This window comes from Pomacea canaliculata, linkage group LG9 (assembly GCF_003073045.1).
Source record: "Pomacea canaliculata isolate SZHN2017 linkage group LG9, ASM307304v1, whole genome shotgun sequence".
Lineage (NCBI taxonomy): Eukaryota > Metazoa > Mollusca > Gastropoda > Architaenioglossa > Ampullariidae > Pomacea > Pomacea canaliculata.
Genome location: NC_037598.1, coordinates 9,790,238 through 9,810,363, shown reverse-complemented (window position 1 = coordinate 9,810,363; position 20,126 = coordinate 9,790,238). Strand labels below are relative to the sequence as shown.

At 38.8% G+C, this 20,126-nt stretch overlaps 2 protein-coding genes across 2 annotated transcripts; one reads left to right on the top strand and one right to left on the bottom strand.

Moving 5' to 3' along the window:
- Window positions 1-511: 511 nt before the first annotated feature.
- Window positions 512-4,142, top strand: LOC112572917 (cysteine-rich DPF motif domain-containing protein 1-like). Its single transcript, XM_025252906.1, has 4 exons — window positions 512-670; window positions 842-950; window positions 1,811-1,894; window positions 2,532-4,142. Exons 1-4 carry the CDS (start codon window positions 552-554, stop codon window positions 2,559-2,561), a joined length of 342 nt encoding a protein of 113 aa, XP_025108691.1. The 5' UTR covers window positions 512-551; the 3' UTR covers window positions 2,562-4,142.
- A 5,713-nt stretch (window positions 4,143-9,855) lies between these two features.
- On the bottom strand, window positions 9,856-18,482 carry LOC112571979 (YY1-associated factor 2-like). The gene is made up of 4 exons (XM_025251430.1): window positions 18,363-18,482; window positions 18,064-18,186; window positions 16,807-16,935; window positions 9,856-15,931 (listed from the first exon to the last, which is right to left on the bottom strand). Exons 1-4 carry the CDS (start codon window positions 18,386-18,388, stop codon window positions 15,718-15,720), a joined length of 492 nt encoding a protein of 163 aa, XP_025107215.1. The 5' UTR covers window positions 18,389-18,482; the 3' UTR covers window positions 9,856-15,717.
- Between the last annotated feature and the right edge of the window lie 1,644 nt (window positions 18,483-20,126).

Below are 20,126 nucleotides of genomic sequence, written 5' to 3'. Positions count from 1 at the left end.
TTTTTTTTTTTTTTAATTTATCAATAATGGACAAAGATTTGTAATGATCCAAGAGACACAATCTAGTGTTTGTCGTTTTGCATGCCGTAACAGTTATTCCCCCTGGTTTTCCTCAGGATTGTGCGTAATACACTATTTGGCAGAATCCGAGCAATACAACTGTTTCCTGAAGTCACCTTTATGTTCAGTGACATATGCATTGAATTAATTATTCAGCATAAAAATTTTGCCCCCTGCCCCGCCTTTTTTTTCTTTCTTCAATCTCTAGTTCTGGCTATAAGCAAATGTTCAAGCAAACTTCCATTTAAGCTATCCAGATTTTTTTTTAAAAAAAAATGAAAGCGGAATTACGTCATTAGTCCATAATAACTGAAAATAAGCAGAAATCAAAATGTACATGCTGACATCTTGGTCTTCGTTCTTGTTAAAAGCTAAGTTTTTAGAAACGATTATTTCCATGTTTGCAAAGGTCGTAGAGCGTTGGTGTAGGGGAGGCTATCCATGGTCTTCTTTTTACCAAGGGAGACTACGCTGTTATCTCTTTTAAAAACATGGCTACCAATGTTTCGTCTGCAGCGGAGAAAAGCAAACAATTTACTTGTAAACTTTGTGATTTTTCCATAGAGTATCACTACTTTGGTACAAAGCCTCCCTTTGCAAAAGCCGTAGTGTATGTAATTACTTTCTAAACTATTAATGTATGAAAGCAATTGTAATTTTGTGTTGACTCGATTATTACGATCTCATGTTTTTATTTGTGAAAACTGCAATGAGTCTGCTGTGTAGTGCAGAAATGCGCTATATAAATCTGATTATTATTATATTTTTGTTGTTCATTTAGGTTGTTGGAGGAGTGCTATATTATGAAAGATCCCTTTTCCACTACTGGTGGATTCATCACAATAGGCGGCATATGTTCAGTGTGTGGTATAAATGTATGCATGTCAAATGTAAGTATTTACATTTGGGAACTTTGTGTCTTCTATGCATGAAAGAGAGAGAAAGAGCAGAATGAGAGTGATGAGTGAGGTAGAGATAATGTGTATGGATCAGTTGTCAGTATATTTATAAGAAGATTAGTTGGAATACCTGGGTTGATTTTGCTGCTACCTCTTCCAACTGTGTTGTTTTTGTCAACTGCTGATGTATCTCTTCATTTGAATTCAAATGCACAGTGACAGTGTAATGAAATAGTAAAACACTTGTATTCTTGATGTTTCTTCCCTAGGCTTATAAGCTAAGAGCCCTTGCTCAACAGTTGAGGTGCAAAACTTTGAGCGAAAGGGAGATTAAAAAATCTGCTATATAATCGGCTTTCTCACTCACTGTTCCATTTTCCTCTCTCTGCAGCTTGTTACATGGCTCAACTTTACTTCCATTGTCTCTGACATCAGTACCATCTCAAATTACAATGCTGTGCTTTTTTGTTCCGTTATAAGGATACATTTTTTTCTGTGTACTGCTGTTTATACTGGAGCTAATGGTTCATACACCAACCAAACATAGCCCATAACTGAGCTTTAATTGAAATAAATTCCTGCCAGATTTAGTGGTGAATGGACAAATGGAATATTTTCTATAATCAAATGCTGCCTGTTTGCTTTCTCTCCCCACATCCCACACACTGTTTTTTTTTATTTGTAATATTGAAGCAGTAGTAGCTCTTTGAATGCAATGTAAACATATTTGAGTAAGCAAGCAATGCTTTCTCCCAAAACACACCTCTCCTCACTGACAAGTTGTAGAATTAAATTGTTCATATATTAAGATAACTAAATGCTACAGATGACAAAATTTCACTTCCCTGCAGGACTGTAGTTTGTTCTACACAAGACGTTTCTGCATTCCTTGTGTCTTGAAACATGTTAAGGAATTTCCAAAAGAAATACAGCAGGTAAGACTATCATCAACAGAAGAATATTCTTTGTTTTTAATATATATTTTTGACTCAAAATTACTGCATTTGTTAATTTTTACAGCTAAAAATTACAATGTTTAGAAAATGTGTTGACAAAACTATTGCAGTGGCCATTTCAAAGAACTGTCTACTGAAAACACAGTTCGTTATTTTATGTGTGTATCAATACCGAAGCAGACAAAAATATAATTATGGTAAAACAATCACTTTCAGACAATGAATTTATGTTTGATTTATAACAAAAATTCCTGTATCAGACAAATCCAAATATTCTATTTTCATCAAGCTATCAATTAAAGATTTCCATCAGTGCAAGTAGTAAATATCGTCTCGTATCCTTATCCGTTAGACTATAACAGTGAGCTGCAGTAAAATTGAGTAGACATGTGTGCATGGAAAACTATTAGAATAATATTTGTTCACATGCTCAACATATTTTCAAGAAAATGTCTTTGCAAATTCTTCACAGTTTAATTTTCAGTCATTTCACATTTGAGATGAATATTTATTCGCAAAGAATATTAGTTTGTATTATAAATTAGCTCAGTTCTTTGGCAGGGGAGTTAAAAATGTGCCACGTTATTCTATGAGTTTCTTCCCTTCGTCTTTTCAGGAGGTTGAGCGCAAGCGTCAAGAAAGGTGACGGGACAGTGTCACTGACGAGATGAAATGACACTGCCATATGAGAGGAGGCATGGAGGTGCCATAGGAAGGATGACACAGCAGTGTCACTGAAAGGTGACACGACAGTGCCATGAGAGGAATTTTATGGCGTCCTTGATCAAACCTAACTGTTCGCAGATGAAACTAGCAAACGTGAAATAGAGAATTGTGTGTGAGTGGCTTGCAGGCTGGACATTTGGGTATAAGCAATAAATAAGGGTAAGCAGATTTACTTTGTTTATTTTCAAGCAGTCACTGCCTTTGCTACTGTGCAAATGTGTGCTACAATTTTCTGAGTTCAATTTTTAAAAAAAGATTTTTCAAATTGTCCGAAAATCTGTTTTTTCTTTTCGTTAATTATAGATGCAAAAAGTATTATTGGATGGGATTTCTTAATACTTTACATGTGCTCGAATATATGTTTATATGTGTATGCACGTGCGCGCGTGTACAGGCTTTTAGTAAGCATTCCGCGTGCTGTACAAGGCCGCCACGCTGTCTGCAGCGACGCGATTGCTATTCGCAGCAGCTACTGGCAGCACGGCAGCTGTAGTGACATTTGAAGGCCGCCAGGTATCTGCAGGTTTAAAGTGTTTGCTGTCGCCGCGCAAAGCATTTCACACCTGCGCGCAAACCGGAGCCTTTCATACAGATATAATTGAACGCGGTCAGCAGACAAAAAGTAAATAGGATTACTGTGATTAACCGTCCCGTGTACCCACCCGGTCGCTGTGCTTCTCCTCATCCTTTCCGCGTTGTGTGGGTTCGTGTGTGTGTTTGTTTGACATTTTTCTCTCTCTCTCCATTCCTGTCTTCACACACACACACATGCCTGAAGAGAGACTGTCTTTTCTTTTGACCATTAAAACTTATCTCAAAACAATCCGCAGGTCGTGGCCTTCAATAATTCTCACTCCACTGGTACGGACCCCTCTTTGTGGTGTCCGAAGCAGAACATTAATCACTACTTCAAGACCAAGACAAGTTCCGTTTAAAAACTCTTTAGTCAGCAGTTTTCCCCCTTGGTGGATTCCGCACGTGTTCCAACGCAGGAGGTAAAGAGGACAGATTAAAGACAATTAAATCAAATTGAAAAAGACAAGAGACATCCTAGACTTTCCTCGTGTGCGTCATTGCTTTCATGTCTATCTTGAAGAATGGGTTAGGACTGCCTTAAACTTCTGACACACCTACTCAAATGTAAGGCCTTCTCTAAGCCCAGAGCAAACACCTCAAAAGCCTACGACGTCAAGAAGAGATGGTCTTGAAGACTTGCTGGAAGTATCAAACTTCAAGGGGGGTGGCTGGTTTTTGTAGTAGCCTGGGGCAATCACTGTCCCCACGTTGTAAATAAACAGCAACTTGAGACAATGGCTGGGGCGTATGTCCCTTATTATGAAATAACTATATATCTTAAAATATATATGTAATATAATTATATATAACTATTTTTCTGTATTTCAAATGCCGAAACGGTGAGGCGTTCATTCCATACTCTGAACAGCATGGTGTTGAATGTTTTGACCTTTGTATGCTTCAAAAATGATCATCGTTTCAATTCTCCATTTAGTTATGCGTTCACTTTTCATCCTTTTCTCATTTCATTCATCTATACATCGTCATGGTTTTTTTTTTCTTATACATTTTTCCTAGCTTTTTTACTAGGTCAGTTCTGGTGGTCAAGTAATCAAACAAATCCCAATTATTTAGGAAATTAAAATACTGTGGTAGAAATACCCAAGGTTGGGTTTTCTGAGAATATGAAAATATGCTTGGGCTTGGTCTTCTGTGAACTTGGAATGTAGGTGCTTTAATGAGAAGCCGCCCCTTAAGACCAAACCGGAGGTTGTAAAGCACTGCCTGCGGTGTGATGTCCACAGCGACTCAAATCCCATGACAAGTGGGACTTGGGCGGGAGTGCCTTATCGGACTTTAGGAACGATTGATTTTGATTGCAAATAGTTATTGTCCGAGAACGGGTGGTAGACAGTTTCGAGTCTGTGTACTTTGAAATTAACGTCATTGAAACTACTCATTTGTTAAAGCCACCAAAGAAATTCCCTGGAAAGAAATGTCTAGAACAAAAGCCAATTAAAGAAGAAATAGTTGGGGTACTCGAATGAAAAAATTAAAAACGACTGAAGCGGTAAAGGTTTTGTGACGCAGAACATACGACTTGTAGATGATCCGTAATCACCTGTGATGTTGATATTTATTTATTTCATTTGTCTCCTTGGTTAATTGGGAGCTATATTTCTGAAACCATCACGTTTTATTTGCTTGCTTATTTTTTCTTTCTTTGCTGAAAGCCACTCCATGGTTCTCTGGACTGATTCAAGAGTGACAGGTTATAAGACCAACGCGGCTTGAGTTTTACAGGTTAAGAGATCCCCACAGCTTGCATTGGAGTCCTTGGCCCGCTACAATTTGCTGCTTTAATGGTATCCTTGTTCAGACAGAAATTCTAAGGAGTACTTTAAACGATCACCGACTTCACAAGTGCCTATATGCAGTCTCTCCAATACAATGACAACCCCAATGTATCATGCATTAAACATCCACCCATACTTAAAAAAATATTGCAGGAATCAAGACAGCTACAACTGTAAGAGCCGTGCGGTAGGCAAGGGAAATCAGAAGAGATCCTTGTAACACTCCTGCTGGCGCTGTATCTTACTGTAACTTGCCAACAGATGTTTCCCGGGGGTACCCTCAGACACCTCGGAATTACGAGATGATACTCGCGAAGCTCCAGCAGAGACCTAGGAGGTAGGGCAGACGACTCGGGAATACCAAAGGATAGTTTGGGAGTATCAGAAGATAGCTTGACAGTTCCAGAAAATAGTTTGGGAGTACTGAGACCAATGACTTCTACTTGAGTATAGGCTCCTCAGGATCGGACAGGGGGGGTTGTCTGCGACCTCCCAGGGACTGGCCGCAACTTTGTGTCCACCGACAATCCCTATGGTAGCACAGACTTGGTTTTATTACCACACACATATTACCAAACCGTTAAACAACGGCTCGAGAGGATCTTACAGTTTTTGACTTTTTAAATCGACACTTATTATTCTTACACTCAGTGCTGTGTTTTTAATTATTTTTAAGTACGTGCTTTCAGAGGTAAAATCTTCCAACATTATCCCGTATAATAAGAAATCTTTCAATAATAATATTGAAATCAAACATTCAAAAATAGTTTTACAGACGACTATAGCGATATTATCATTGCTAAAATCGTTAATATCCATCGCTCGTTGTCATGCCCACGTTTCGCGCTACATGATCCAATGTAAACATGTTTCATAGATGTGGAATATCTTGTAGATGTGACGCACTTCGTGATTGTATCAGAATTTTTTCCTCCCTTTTTTGTACATCTTTCCTTCATTTCTTAGAGAACGCAATAAGCATTGAATGAGAATCTAAGGGGATGGGTAGGTCTTTCCGAAGGATGTGTGTATATATATTGAGTTATTGAAGGAGACCAGAACACTTTGTCAATACTGGGCTCCGAGCGAGAGGGGAGCAGAACAGGGCTCGTAGTTATTGGCTCTGAAGTGCTACCTGTCGCTAGCGCGTGTTTACCTCTGTGACTTGTGACCCGCTCCAGGGAGAGGTGGCGGTGGTGGTGAGAGGTAGAGGTAGTAACAAGTAGGGCTTCCGCCTGCTGTCACCCCCACCTACCTGTTCCCCTTCCCCACGCATACCTCCTCTCTTTCACCACCCTGCTCCCACAGGGTATGTGTGGCACTCAGTCTTTTCTCCACGATCTCGCCGCTTGCCAAGTTATGTTGACAAAGTGCAGACAGACACATAACAAAGTGGGAATGCCGTCATTATCAGTCGGAGAAGCGGATAGCCTAGTAATTACAGCACTGGGGCTAGCTGCAAAACATCTTTCCAAAACTTAAAACTGTTGTTCTAAAGAAGCAAATTCAGAAACCATTTTCCCCAAAAAAAATCGCTAGTATTGCATATACATGCGCATACGAAAATGTGTGCTGACGGGAACAGAAATGTGGGTAATGATAGTCTCTCCTGTACACTTTGCTTTATTAGTTTATGTGAATCGTAATTTTCCCGCATCTAGTTTGGTTTAAAGGGAGAAGAAGGGGCTGGTCAAAGAAAATCTTTCACTTTTTGCCAGTTTACATGTCAAACTCACTAAAGAAAACTCGGAGAAGGAATCGCTGGGTTAGGGTTTCCACAACAGACTTCACGAGCTGCAAATTTAAACCGCAACTAAATCTTCGACATTGGAAAAAGAGAAACCAAGGCTGAATGGACATTGCTTTTCCATTACTCTTTCTCTCCACAGGGAACCACCTTTGTGTGTTTGTGTTGTTGAGTGTTTTGTTACTGTTCTTTAGTACGTTTATGTGTCCGTGCATGCAAGAAAGTAAGACAAAGAAAATTTTCTTCTTATATTGTAAAGCACATCGTTGGAATGATGCACCATGTAATTCCTCTATTGTTGTTGTATTTCTGCTTATTATCGCGTGAGCTTACTGGACTGTTAACGGTGGTGCATTCTCACCTTTTCTCGATGTGGGGTTCCGTCATTGCAAAAAAAAAATAAATAAATAAAATAAAATAAAAACCTCTTAAAGGATTGGATAGGATGCACGATAGCATTTCTAGGAAAAATTTACATCTACTATGTTAGTGGTCAAACATTGACATCCCTCAAGGATGTCGGGTTAAAAAAAAATAATTGTTCTCGAATGTAGGGGAGGGGAGCTCGCGAGAATTTAAAACATTCTGCCAATGAACGTTTCATCGCTAAATCACTAAGGTATACTTACAAATTCGTTTAGAATAAATCATATTCCCAGGGAGGCTTCTTTGGAGGGTAAGCACTAAGGTGTCTAAAGATTTTGCTGTTGCTGAAGCGCTTACTAATAGTTTGAGAACTGAAATATACTGCCAAAGCATTTCAGCAAGGTCAGCTTTGAAGTAAAGATCCAGAAACGTTTTCTAACAGTCTGGGAGCTCAGAGAAGATGCCAAAGAAATTCTCTAACAGAAGAGAGATATCACGTGATTTGTGAAGCAAAAAATGTTACAGCAAGCTACGCCACCCTCACTATCGTGGACATGGATAGTTACTTGTCTTCTCATCCGGTGGAGAAGCGGGTAGCGCCTGTCATCAATACGATTGGCTGTCCTGGGTTGTCTCATCTCTGGAATGCAATTCTTTCTCTGCATGTGGCATCTGCTTACAGGCCTGATATGGCCTTTAGTTGCTGGCTCGGCATAAAACACCAATCTTCACCCCCCACCTTGTGTTTCTTGCTGTGGAACATTGAGTGTTTCTTATGTAAAAATAACACATCCTGGCTAAGGTTTTTGGAGGGGGAGGTGACGAGAGTTTTAAGTGTGTCATGGTTTATCAGAACTCGATAACGTGGGAATAGCGAGAGATCTCCACCTGTCCAGGTGTGCAGAGATCATTAGTGAGCCCACTTCTTTTCAAGAGCATTTCTGAACTACTTCAACAAACTTGAGCATGGTGCCATTCACATCCTGTAAACTATAATCGACTCGCACAAAAATTGCAGCTGGGGCCATTTAACTCTGAGCGCAGATTACCACCGCATTGATTGAAAATGGTGTCCCTTGACGGCGCAATGGAAGTAAATCTCTCTACTTTTTCTGTTAAAGCCATTTTGCTGACTGGTTAAGTTTGACCCCTTGACCTACAGGTAAATATGTGTCGTGCAATACTACACTAGCTTATCTACTTGGATTACGATGCTTGTTGACAATTCTCAAAATTGGCTTCCAGTTGTTTTACTGGGGGGAGATTGAGTTTCTTCACTATAGGAATCAGCCAGTCAAACTCGGTTGTCAAAGTACCCCAGGTAAAAGTCATAGGTAAGATATAATCAGATGTAAGGTGACAGTTTATATGGTATGTAACATTTACGCACATTTCCAGTTACTGGAATTCAGAGGGAGAACCTCGTCATACAAAATGTCAGTTATTAGGTGCAATTAGAATTATTTCAGAGTACTAAAACACCAAATACTTCAGGAATCAGTCTCTTGTGATCCAACTGTCGAGTCATTGTCACATTTGTAACATCAGGTTGTTGCTAAACGTCCGACACTCCCCCTCTCCACACATACACACACAAAGTGTGTGTGAGGGGGGATACAGATCTTATCACCCTCGTTTCCTTTAGGGGGGTGCCTCGTGTTAACGATTACCAAGGGGTAAACACATCCTTGACCTCCATCAAGCGTTGCGATTGGTTCATACAGGGAAACGACGTGTCCGTGATTAAAAGAACACACGGAGGGAATTCCCCGTCTTCTGTTTACTCGTCCATTCGAACGAGCAGCACCCTCGATGTTTGGTTTTTCCACATCGAAATTCCGGTATGCTTCTCTCAAGTTAATGCGCTACGACTGGCCTAAGAACGGGCCCGACACTTGACTGTTGTCCTGATGCAGTATACCAGGTGTGGCTGACAGTCTTCTAGAAAAAAGTCGATTTTTTCCCCTGGATATCGTGCACACTGTCGCTAGGTGTCAGTAAAGAGAGATGGAGTGAGGAAAGAAGATAGATAAGAATACGACTGAGTCATATTAAACCTCCAGTAGTTACAAAGGGGACAAAGATCAAATGAGTGAAGACACAGTATAAATTAAAAATACATTTCACGCTTCAAATCGTTGACTTTGTGCCATCTTTATACTGAACTTATTTTTGAATCATACGAACAGGGCTGGGTATTCCACAAGGTGTGGTTTTCCCAACAGCAAGTTTAAATACATGGCACACTTATAATGACTTATTCATTGGGAGCGAGTGTTGATGTTGACCAGCCCTTCATCTGATGCCCGTCTTCAAAACAAGATTTGCTGTAGGTTTGTACAATGAAGAGGATAAGGAGTGGACCCTGCTAAAAGACACGCGGAGATGGGAAAGAAGAAATAAAGGTGGGGAGGAGAGAGAAAACTCTCTGCTTGATGATCCTGTGATTCATTGCGTTAGGGTTCATTTCCAGAACCCCATCCTGTTATTTGCCCTGAGTGTTGCCTATTTTGTTACAAACATTAAGAGCATACATGCCTGTCGGTGCAATGTGGAAACTGGACCTTCTGCTAGTCTTGTCTGCACCGGTACGCCAGTCCAATGTGGTATTGGTACTTTTGGATAGTCAAGATTTTAGACATTCTCTCTCACATACTCACATACACGTACACGACTTCTAGAACTCATACACTTAACCGATTAATGTGACCTCCCCCAAAAAATGGGCATTTTCCTTCAAAATGTTTTTATTTCAGTTATAAACTGCAGAATACCAAATTGCATTCTGATTTATTCTCTCAGAGCACTCACACCTGTCACTGTACATTCATAATTGTGGCAGAGTTGACACCCATATTAAAAGACCATTCACCTCAGAACGACAATGTCTTCAGAAATCTGAACATAAAGCCAGGGGATGGGAGGTGGGACAGAAAGTTAAAAATGAAAACCTTAACCGGTATTGAAATACCTTTCTTGCATCCATGTTGTATTTCTTAAAACATACATATAAAATCATACATCTGGAACTCATCAGTCACAATGTTTTAGCCATAACAATTTTGTGAAACTGGGAAAGAGGGATAGTAAAAGTTCACAACCCTTTTGAGAAAGTTTACATAAAGACTACTGAAGCTAGCAGTGTGAAAAAACTTGTGACAAAGTTTTACAAAGTGAGGCAACTGTAATGTTTTCCAGAATCACGAATGTATCACAAATATTTTAGAAGCTTTAACATGTTTACAGGAGATGTCACATTTTATACCAGACTGAAAACAGCAAGTCAAGAACATGTCCCCCTTTCCCCCATAATATTGTCATGTTATCTTGCATTCCACCTCTCTGAGCCAGCCCATTCTTAAACAGAAGGTAAAACTACTAACATATCACCATGTAGCCAAATTCCAAGTACTCAGCACTAGTTTCTGGCTCTCTGTGTATACAAAAATCAATTTCATACATTCAGTCATTCAGCTCTGGCCCACCTCACTAGGGTATGAAATGAGAAAGTAAACAAAGTGGTATGTGTAAATGAGAGAAACAACAGGTAGAATATAACATATGAAAGAATTTATGAAGTACAGTTCAAAGACATGCACTCAATATTGTTCCCAAATATCTCTCTAACATGCGCGCGCACACACCTCTTCAAAAAAAAAATGTACATAACATACTGGCCGGGTGGTATGATACTTGGTATCACTGAAGCATAAAAATGGTGTTAACCCTTTACAGGTATGATGCTGATGACTATCAACATAAGACAGGTGAATATGTTCTAAATGTGAAAACACAAGAGATCTGGAAAATTGCTTTCTGCACACACTTCAGTAAAAAAAATGTTTATAAATCCATACATTCAATAGTTCCATCTTTCCTCAATCTCTTGCAAATTGTAATACAATTCAAGATAAACCTACATGAGGACCATTCAGACTATTTCTGGCATTGCTGAACTGCACTGTTAATCATCAATGCTAAGCCTCTTTTCAAAGTTCTATGCTGAAATATGCAACATTTACAAGTGAAATGTTTATGAAATAGCCATTCCTACTCGTAATAATAGAGCTTACTAGATTTAATCTGCAATACCCCAAAAATCCTTTTTTTAAATGGAGAAAACGGTATATTTACAAAATGATAAAGAAAATCATGTGCTCACTCACACCCCCACACCCCAAATACTTTTCCCCTCCCTCTCTGGGTTCTCATAAACTACTGCTATAGTTTCAAAGAAAACAGGTATTAAAATCCAAAGTAGCAGTATTCAGTGTACTGCAGTCAAATAAAATGTAATTTTTGCTAACTCCAGTAGGACTGGTCAATAAGCAAGCTGGAGCTACGGATGGAATCTGAAGTGGTAGGTGGGGTTAAGCTTCTAAGGTCGTATCACCCAGTAACATTCAAAAAGGCAGCTCAGACCCAATGGCTGGAGAAACAGCTGGTTCCAAACACTGTGACTGGGCAACAACCCTCAGCTAAGAAATCTTAATTGTCACGACCCCTTCCCAGCAGAGAGTAAAACTTCCTGCACAAGAATGCAGTCACACAAAAGGCATAGGCTTGATGAAAACCATTAATTTTACAAACAGAAGTCACGTCACCAAATCTAATTTCTTAATTAATTGGGGACCTTCATGATTTAATAATAATAATGAGGACTGACAGCGCCTTTTTAAAGATTTGCTCATAGTGCTTCACATAAATCATACATTGACTGAATCATTAATAACCATGTACCCACATTCACATGTAACAGACATGTTCACTTCAGCAACATGCACTACTTATAACCGAAGTAAATTATAGACACATTACATATGTTCATGGTCAGAGTGAAGAAAAGATGCGCCTTAAGTTTAGACTTGAACGAGGAAAGAGAATTAGTGACGAAGGCTGACGAGTAATCTGTTCTAAGTTGATGAGGCTTGGTAGGAGAAAGACCTCTGTCCGTATGTCTTTGTCTTAGTGGGACTCGCAGGAGCCAGGTGTCAGATGTGCGAAGAGGTTGTGTAGGCATACAGATGGGAGTGAGTTCATAGAAGTACTGAGCACCAGTGCCAGAAACAACAGAGTAAGTCAAAGTGGAAAGCTTGTACCCTATAAATCCATGACTGGCAGCCAATAAAGAGAATGAATGATAGACAATATATGTTCGTATCTAGATGGTTTCCAAATGAGGTGAGCAGCATTATTCTGGATCCTTTGAAATCTGTCAAGAAAATACTTGGGAATTCCAGCTAAAAGAGAATAACAATAGTCCATCCTCAACAGCACAAAGGCACAGATTAGAGTTTTAGTTGCATTAGTGGGGAGATAATGACGAATGGTACTGATCCTACGAACATCAAGGTAAGCATTTCTGCAGACATGAGAAGTATGCTGATGAAAAGTAAACTCTGATCAAGAATGACACCCAAGCTGTGGACAGAGGTGGAGAAAGGAATAGTTGAGTTGTTTGTAGACAGAGACTGAGGGAGAGAAGGATGACTCAGAAATTTCTTTGGACAAGTAGCAGTTTGTCATATATTAAAGAATATTGTAACGTATCAAATTAAGATCATACTAGTAGTATCAACACCAATTTTTTTTAATTATCATTTTTGTCTAGAGGTAACTGCAATGACTGAAAAACATCAGCCACTACAATTTATTTAATAAAGGTGGACTGTTGCTTGCAGATGACACAAAATAAAATTAATTACGGCAGTGCTGCTAAATGAAATCTAATTATCCCAAAAGGTGACAGATGGTTAAGTAATATGCTTATTTGAAAAACAAAATATTTTATAAATAAAATTCTTAAGGCATGAGTATTACAGAGCACAGCAGATACCATTCTATAGCTACATGTGTGAACATTCATTAATTATAATGCTAACTTATCCAGAATTATCATTTCATTCATTTTTTATTTCATTTAAGAATAAGAGATTTGTCTGCCTAAAACAGACGAAAAGCACTATCACATTTAAACAGTACAACGATTATTGCGCTTGCTTTAGTGTTTGACTGAATCCTTCTTGTCAAATGAGACATCCTTTAAAACAGTTAAGACATCATCCCCATTCTCTAGTAGCCAACACAACTGCTCTGCTTTTCGGGCTTTTGTAGAAAATGTCATGGTGGACACGTATATAAAAGAATCGGGTAAAGAATAAAGACCTCAGGCTATCACTTTGACTACCACTTCCAATGAGACACTTGCTTCGTCTGTACTAATAATGCTTCTATAACTTTTGCTTTGATTCTGGCCGAACAGTAGTTTCAGACACAGCTAGAGTCATCAAAACAAACACAACTGCTCCTTGCACGAAGAAACTGCCAAGCCATGACAGTATGAAGCTAGGTAACAGGACAAAATGTCTCTACGTATGATATAGGAAATAACATTGACAATATAAATTATGGTTTAAGTATAAACAATCTGAACAAATGTCCATTATAAACTTATTACTCGGCCTACAATTATAAACACATCTAGCTAGTCATCTGCCTGGGATTTCACCGCACATTTTTAGCCAACAACTTAAATTGACATCCAGCTCACCTCTTCCTCCACCCATGGCTTTGAGGCCACTCTCTCACACAGGCACCACCTGCTTTCGTTACATTCATGTAATCTATCTTCTCATGCATTCAAAAGGATTTTCCTACATATGTATACTTTTGGAACCTTTACACTAGCTATTCATGTACACACCCACACAGCCCCCCAACCCCCACCCCAATTATCTGTTCTGATACAGTAAAAATAACCTTTCTCCTTGAAATGCATTCACTTTTTTATGCCAATAACTTATCTACATTTCCGGTGTACTGTGTATAATACTAACTGTAAGCCACCAGCTCAGATTTTAAAACTAATCATTCCCCTATATGCCCTGAGATTTAACCACTAATTTTTTTTTTCGACACATAATGATGCTGCAAGTTACTTCCCTGTACACTCACCAGACAACACCTGACTAGCAAACTCTGGAGCTGAAAACAGTGTCAACTGGAAGTGCTTTTGGCATATTTTTATAATGACAAGTTTATCAATTTTATAATCAGCAATACCCACTAGGGTCTGTAACATATTGCTAAAGATAATGTCATTTTGAGACAAGCAATCAGTTTCAACATACCCCTCTTAATCATTATTAAATGTGTTCTAACTGTACAAGCAGAAAATGCAGTTAATATGTAAAAATAGAAAATCTATTCAAGGACTGAAAGAGTAGAAAATACACTGAACATTTAAAACATTTACCTGGAATCTGGATTTCCAGTCTTAAATGTTTGTTTTCAGAAATAGAAATGATGGCAGCAATATTTTTTTAAAGTTCTAGTCCTCAAATACAAGCTTTAGTCTTAAATTCTGATAGGCTGAGACAATTAAATCTATTACCAACTTCTATTCATGAAAACATGTGATGCTATCTAGTCAAAATTAACCAGACACATCTTCTCTGGGTGATAACTTTCTTTGTTAAAGTTTTCTATTAAAAGCACCACTGGCATGGGCCAGTTTACTGTAGAAGATCAATGATGAAGCCTTTTTGATCCCACATGTATGGGATTGTAGTACTGTACTCATTCTTTTAAAAAAAAACTGCATCTGGTGAAAGATGGTCTTAAAAAAGTCTTGAATGGGAAGGTAGTCCATAATAAATTTCAACATCTCTGTTTTTATTTACATCATTTGGAAAAGGGCAGCCAATGTTTGGTAGAAGATTATTTGAAAAAGTACCAGAGAAAGAAAGGAATACAATTACTTTTAATTATAATAACGAGATCTAAGCATGTTTGAGTCTTTATATTAGTGACAGTGCTGTAAGGAAATGCATCAAATGATGTAACAGACTACCTGTTTGTTTGTGTGAGTGTGTGTGAGCACATGCATGCATTCATTAATCTGATTACCTTCAAGCAAGTGCATGTATGTGCAAACATACAACATATTAAAAGAGTGTTTTAAAACCCCTCTCCATATCATTATTATCCTACACAAAGATGGAGCTGTGAAGTGTACTAAAAATATCACTGCTTCACTCACTCTGAAAATTCACCTGGTGCCACCACCACACTTGTCTGCTTTGCTCGATTAATATTGTCCAACAGCCCATGAAACAAAGTCTTTTTTTTCAGGCATTCAGGTTGGATATTCCACAGGATCACTGATTGAGAATACCAGTATAGTCATCCAATTAGCAGCACTGAACAACTTTTTCCATCTGCTGTTTCTTTCCTTGTGGTGTCTTAAATCCAGCACTTTATCAAACGCTAGAAGCTGTAGCAACATTTTCTTTGATAATTGGTCCTTGAACATTTGCCATTCTACACCAGGAGTTTTCAAAAATCTGTTTGCTGTCACAGTTTCGTGAACATGTTTGCGCACTTACAAGCAACCCATCAACCAGAACAGGCACAAGAAAGTCATTCATGGGAGAATGCTTTCAGCTGTAGGAGTCATTCTGATCAATCAGATATGCATGGCATCCATTCCTATTTAATGAATGACAAAACGAAGAGTGTTGGCTGGCATGCTAACATCCCGCAGACGCTTGGTTTTGCTTGTGATGCATTCTGAGTGTAGGAAGTAGTGCTCAGTTGGTACTGGCATCAGCAGCTGGTGAGTCTAAGTTAAGGTCATGGGGTGCTGTGGAAGAATTAGTATCTGATGCATCAGAGGAAATGTGACTGTCTGATGAACGAACATCTGTCTTGGGCTGGTAGTCTGTAACAATGACTGTTACGTTCCCCACTGTTACGCTCATGTGAGATGCCTTGCTTCTGTCTACATTCTTCAATCGAGGTGGCCTGCAACATTCAACATTGACCACTGTTTAGCCTATTATTACACTGATGCCACTTTCTGATCTATGCATTAAAGTGACACAAAGAATAAAGAACCCTCTGAATGACCTAAGGCTTTGAACCTCTTCCTAAAAATATGAAAATAGTGAAATTATACATTAAAAAAAAAATAGAAAATTCTAAAATTAATAATTTCACTTAAGTAATTGGTAGCACATTTAATATTTTAATATTTGGGATGTTTCATTTTCAACTGTACTGTGATACTTGTTTAATAAAGAATGTGTTTCAGTTCACATTTAATTCATAACAGTTCGGTAGAACTGTCAAGCTTTTTATGGAGCTCACAATACTTTCTTAGTATAATGTTGAAGCCATTATTGCCTTGTAACTTCATATAATTTTAACTATACCCACACCAGAAGTGCTCCTGCTGCATCAAAAGCATTGCCAAAACTTTAAAAATGTGACTGGTCTTAAAATATCAGTTCTAGCAGTGGTGCCTGCTGAAGCCTGCAATGTAGGCTGCATACAGATTATTTTTTTAAGATCATGATGATACCCTGAGAGGCATACATTTATTGGATTTAATTTTTAGGCCAATTTCACAATTTTAAATGATCATACACAAAACTATAACATTTACATGCAAATTAATTGTAACATGAGCTATCTGGAACTGAAATATTGCAAGCTGAGGTAAGCCAATGAAAGATATGCTAAATGTCATGTATTTGTATTTTATAAAGGAAGAATTTATTTTTAATTCAATGGAAACTGAAACTGATGATGGGCTATCTAATAGATTAAGGACATTATCTCATTCTCTTCCTACAAGCATACAAATGACAAACGGGTGCTTATTATTAATTACTAACCCTTTGTGTTTCTCGTCATTTTTTTGTTTCTTCTCTTTACGTTCATGATTACTTCGCTCCTTCTTTGGTGGAGGAGCAAACTGCTGTGCTACCTGCTGAGCCACAAGCTGGGGGTTGATTCTAGGCTTCCTGCAACAACCAAACACAGATATTTAAAACACATTTACTTAACAGATGGGCAAGTACTCCAAACTGTAAAGAGCCCAGAAAAGCATTCATTTTTTTCTGTGAGAAAATTACCCTTAACATTATTCAACTCATGTTCCCCTTTCCACCCTCAATTAACCATGTGTGTGAGAGAGAGAAAGAGAAAAACTACCAAAGCCCAGAAGTAATGTAAGCAGAAGGAACAATTAAAAAAATATCTCTTGCCATTTAATGGTTTGTAAAATAAGTTTGTTTTAAGAACCATAAAGCCACTTTTATTATCTAGGTACTACTTCAAAAGGCAGAACTACTTAACAAATTCTTGTATCCCTCTTTTCATCTTAACTGTTGTAGCACTTTAAAGACTCTTTCCTTCTTGCAATATTTACAACATATAAAAATACAACTAACATTTGAACTAGTTCTATTAGATTTAGGCTTTTACAAACTTGATAAACACTACAGCTATCTAATCAACCAGCTTTGTCATCCTTAATACAAATTACATTTCAAGGATGTAATACCTGAATGCAAAATAGTCAATATTTAACAAAGGCATTTAAGAAGCTCTGTCCCACAGTAAGAAACTTTAAGTTAAAATCTTGACAGTCCAGTCCTGATCAAACTTCCACAATAAATGTAGGTCTTTACTTATTATCATTCCCATATTGTTATATTTACCACTAATTTTTCAATTACATTACTTTTACTCTTAAAAAAATTGCTGATTCCAGTAACTTTCACATTACATGCATTAGGGAAGTCACACTCATAAATGTGCAACATGCTAATGGCTTAGGCTACTGAATTTCAAAATATGTGTTCTTTTAAGTTACAAAAATATTTTTTTTATTTAAATGTCTCTGAAATATAAAAGAAAAAAAAAAGGAAATATTTCTGTAAGCTGCGAAGAACAAAAACTGTCCATATTTCTAAAATTCTGGTGCACACTGCAAGAAGGACCAGTGTATTGAGGCAAAATAATTGAAGTTTATTTAGAATGTATATATCTGTGACTGGCTCCTATTTTGTGCTGCCAGTGAGAGCTTTCTACGAATTCCTTTGCAACGCTTACTGGGGCATCTGTGCCAACATCACTACGAGGCTCACCTTGTTGATGTTCCTTTTCGCACATCACACATCTCGCATTTGTAAGCTTCTGGCGAGTTTTTGTAGGTACATACGGAACAGTCCCAAAAGCCTTCGTCCAGTACCTTAGGCTGCCGTTTGGACCTTAGCAAATAATGTAAACGAAATACAAAATACTCAGAAAAGCACACGCAAAAATGTTTTACTTTGTTCAAGAGATCGAGGTCACATGCACAGCCATATATGGCACAGCATAGACATAAAAGCAGCAAATCAACTTCTTTATGCGTATTTATTACAACCAAGCGAGCTGGAGTTACCTTCCAGAACTTCGTTTTTCCTCCATGGAGGACTATTCTAGCTGTCCTCGGTCAATTTTCACCCACTTTACACCACACAACGGCGACAGAAGATCCGACAAGATGGCGGATAGTTTTGTCACGTGGCCCTGGTAGAGCCAATCGCAAGTAGTGACCTCGTCTGACCTGAAAATGACATCATTCCGCGGGAAAGCTGGGGGGAAAAAATAATTCGTAACCCACCTGCTGTACTCACTACAAGCTGCTCTGCTTACATTTCCCAACACGTTATTCTCAATCAGAAGACTTCAATTCGGGATGATAAAAAGCTTTGGGTGTTATGTCTGAGATATGCAAGCAAATGCGCTCTTTGGTCACGGCCAGCGATCGGGTGCGAGGGGGAAAATCGACTGTGACCTAGATTCCCCGCCATCTCGGTCAGTGTGTCAGAAAAGTCACGACGATAAGTTGACATACTTCGAATTTATTCTTGCTAGAGCAAATGCTAATTTAATCAGATATATGAATCAGGAGTGACAAAATATTAAGAAATCCTCTAGACTGCTCATTCTTGTGCACTGCAGTTAACATTCTATAAAATCTTTGCCTCGAATAGCAAGAAAAAAGAGACGCTTGTGCTGTGGATAGGAGACTGAGAAAGACGAATGAAGCATGCTGGGAAACGATGCAAACGTACCTCTCATTATCCTAATTATATTTTCCACCTTGTTTTAGCGCTGGGAAACTTTAGAATTTTTTAATGCGTTCAGTTACATGACTTAATAATATAATAAATGTTTATTTATAGAGGATCTTTTCCTCGTAAACAAAGATGGGTTCAGGGTTACGTGAAGTCACACGAGCACACTCATATCGGTAGACATCAAATGATTTCCTTCTCTCTGTTTCGCTGTTTGTTGACGGTGATCAGTCGCCGTTGGGACATGATGAGGAGCAGCAAGGCGAGCCAGTCTGACCTGTTCTGCGCCCCATTCAGTAGGTCTCGCAACTGTCCCCTCCTTGATGTTATTCAACCCCCACTTTTTATGTTTGTCCCTTCGACATCCTCCCTCCATAAATCTATGGAGGACTGTCATGGGTAGAGTGTCATGCCGAGTGACATACCCAAACAAAACTAGTTTTCTCCTCTTGACGGCGAGCAGAGATTCCTGGAAACCGATCAGACAGGTGAGCAGACGACGAACAAAGTCCTTTTCTGTTACTTGTAGGAAATTCGGAGTAATCTCTGGGAGCATTTTATTTCGAATGCCTAAATCTTCCTGTCCATTTTGGTCAACAAGGTCACAGCGAGAAGGATAAGACTAGGGACATATTGGATTAGGATCGGGAGGGTCGACGCCTCTGTCTGCTGGGAGGCAGAGATTCTCGCCTTTACCCGCGTACTAGATGGAAGGCGTGGAAGTGAGGACGTTTTAAGAAAAGCGTGCATAAGCGAGCAAAAGGTTCATTGAACCCCTGTAGATGGCGAAAATACTGAGTTTGGTTATCCCCCCGTCAGTCTTCGAAGCAGAGAGATTGTAGCGAAACTTGAGTGGAAAAGATTGGGGAATCGGATTAATTCCTTGCCTAGTCAGGAATTACCTGGGAGACGGAATTACCACGGAGATGAATTACCTGGGAGAAGGAATTACCTAGGTCCTAGGAGAAGGAATTAGCGAGGAAAGGAACGACGATGGTACCAGGTACTTGAAACTCTACACCTCAAGTTGCAGACCATTCAGATGGAACCCTGTCTGAAAGTGCTGGCCATTATTTTCTCTTGTC

What these genes read in the sequence shown, in the direction of transcription:
- LOC112571979 (XM_025251430.1), bottom strand. Translation starts at nt 18,388, where the DNA reads ATGGAGGAAAAACGAAGTTCTGGAAG. An exon ending in CGAAAAGGAACATCAACAAG is followed by an intron (nt 16,936 to 18,063) that starts GTGAGCCTCGTA and finishes TGGTTGTTGCAG; the next exon opens with GAAGCCTAGAATCAACCCCC. An exon ending in AATGACGAGAAACACAAAGG is followed by an intron (nt 15,932 to 16,806) that starts GTTAGTAATTAA and finishes TGAATGTTGCAG; the next exon opens with GCCACCTCGATTGAAGAATG.
- LOC112572917 (XM_025252906.1), top strand. Translation starts at nt 552, where the DNA reads ATGGCTACCAATGTTTCGTCTGCAGCGGAGAAAAGCAAACAATTTACT. An exon ending in TAAATGTATGCATGTCAAAT is followed by an intron (nt 951 to 1,810) that starts GTAAGTATTTAC and finishes ACTTCCCTGCAG; the next exon opens with GACTGTAGTTTGTTCTACAC. An exon ending in TTCCAAAAGAAATACAGCAG is followed by an intron (nt 1,895 to 2,531) that starts GTAAGACTATCA and finishes TCGTCTTTTCAG; the next exon opens with GAGGTTGAGCGCAAGCGTCA.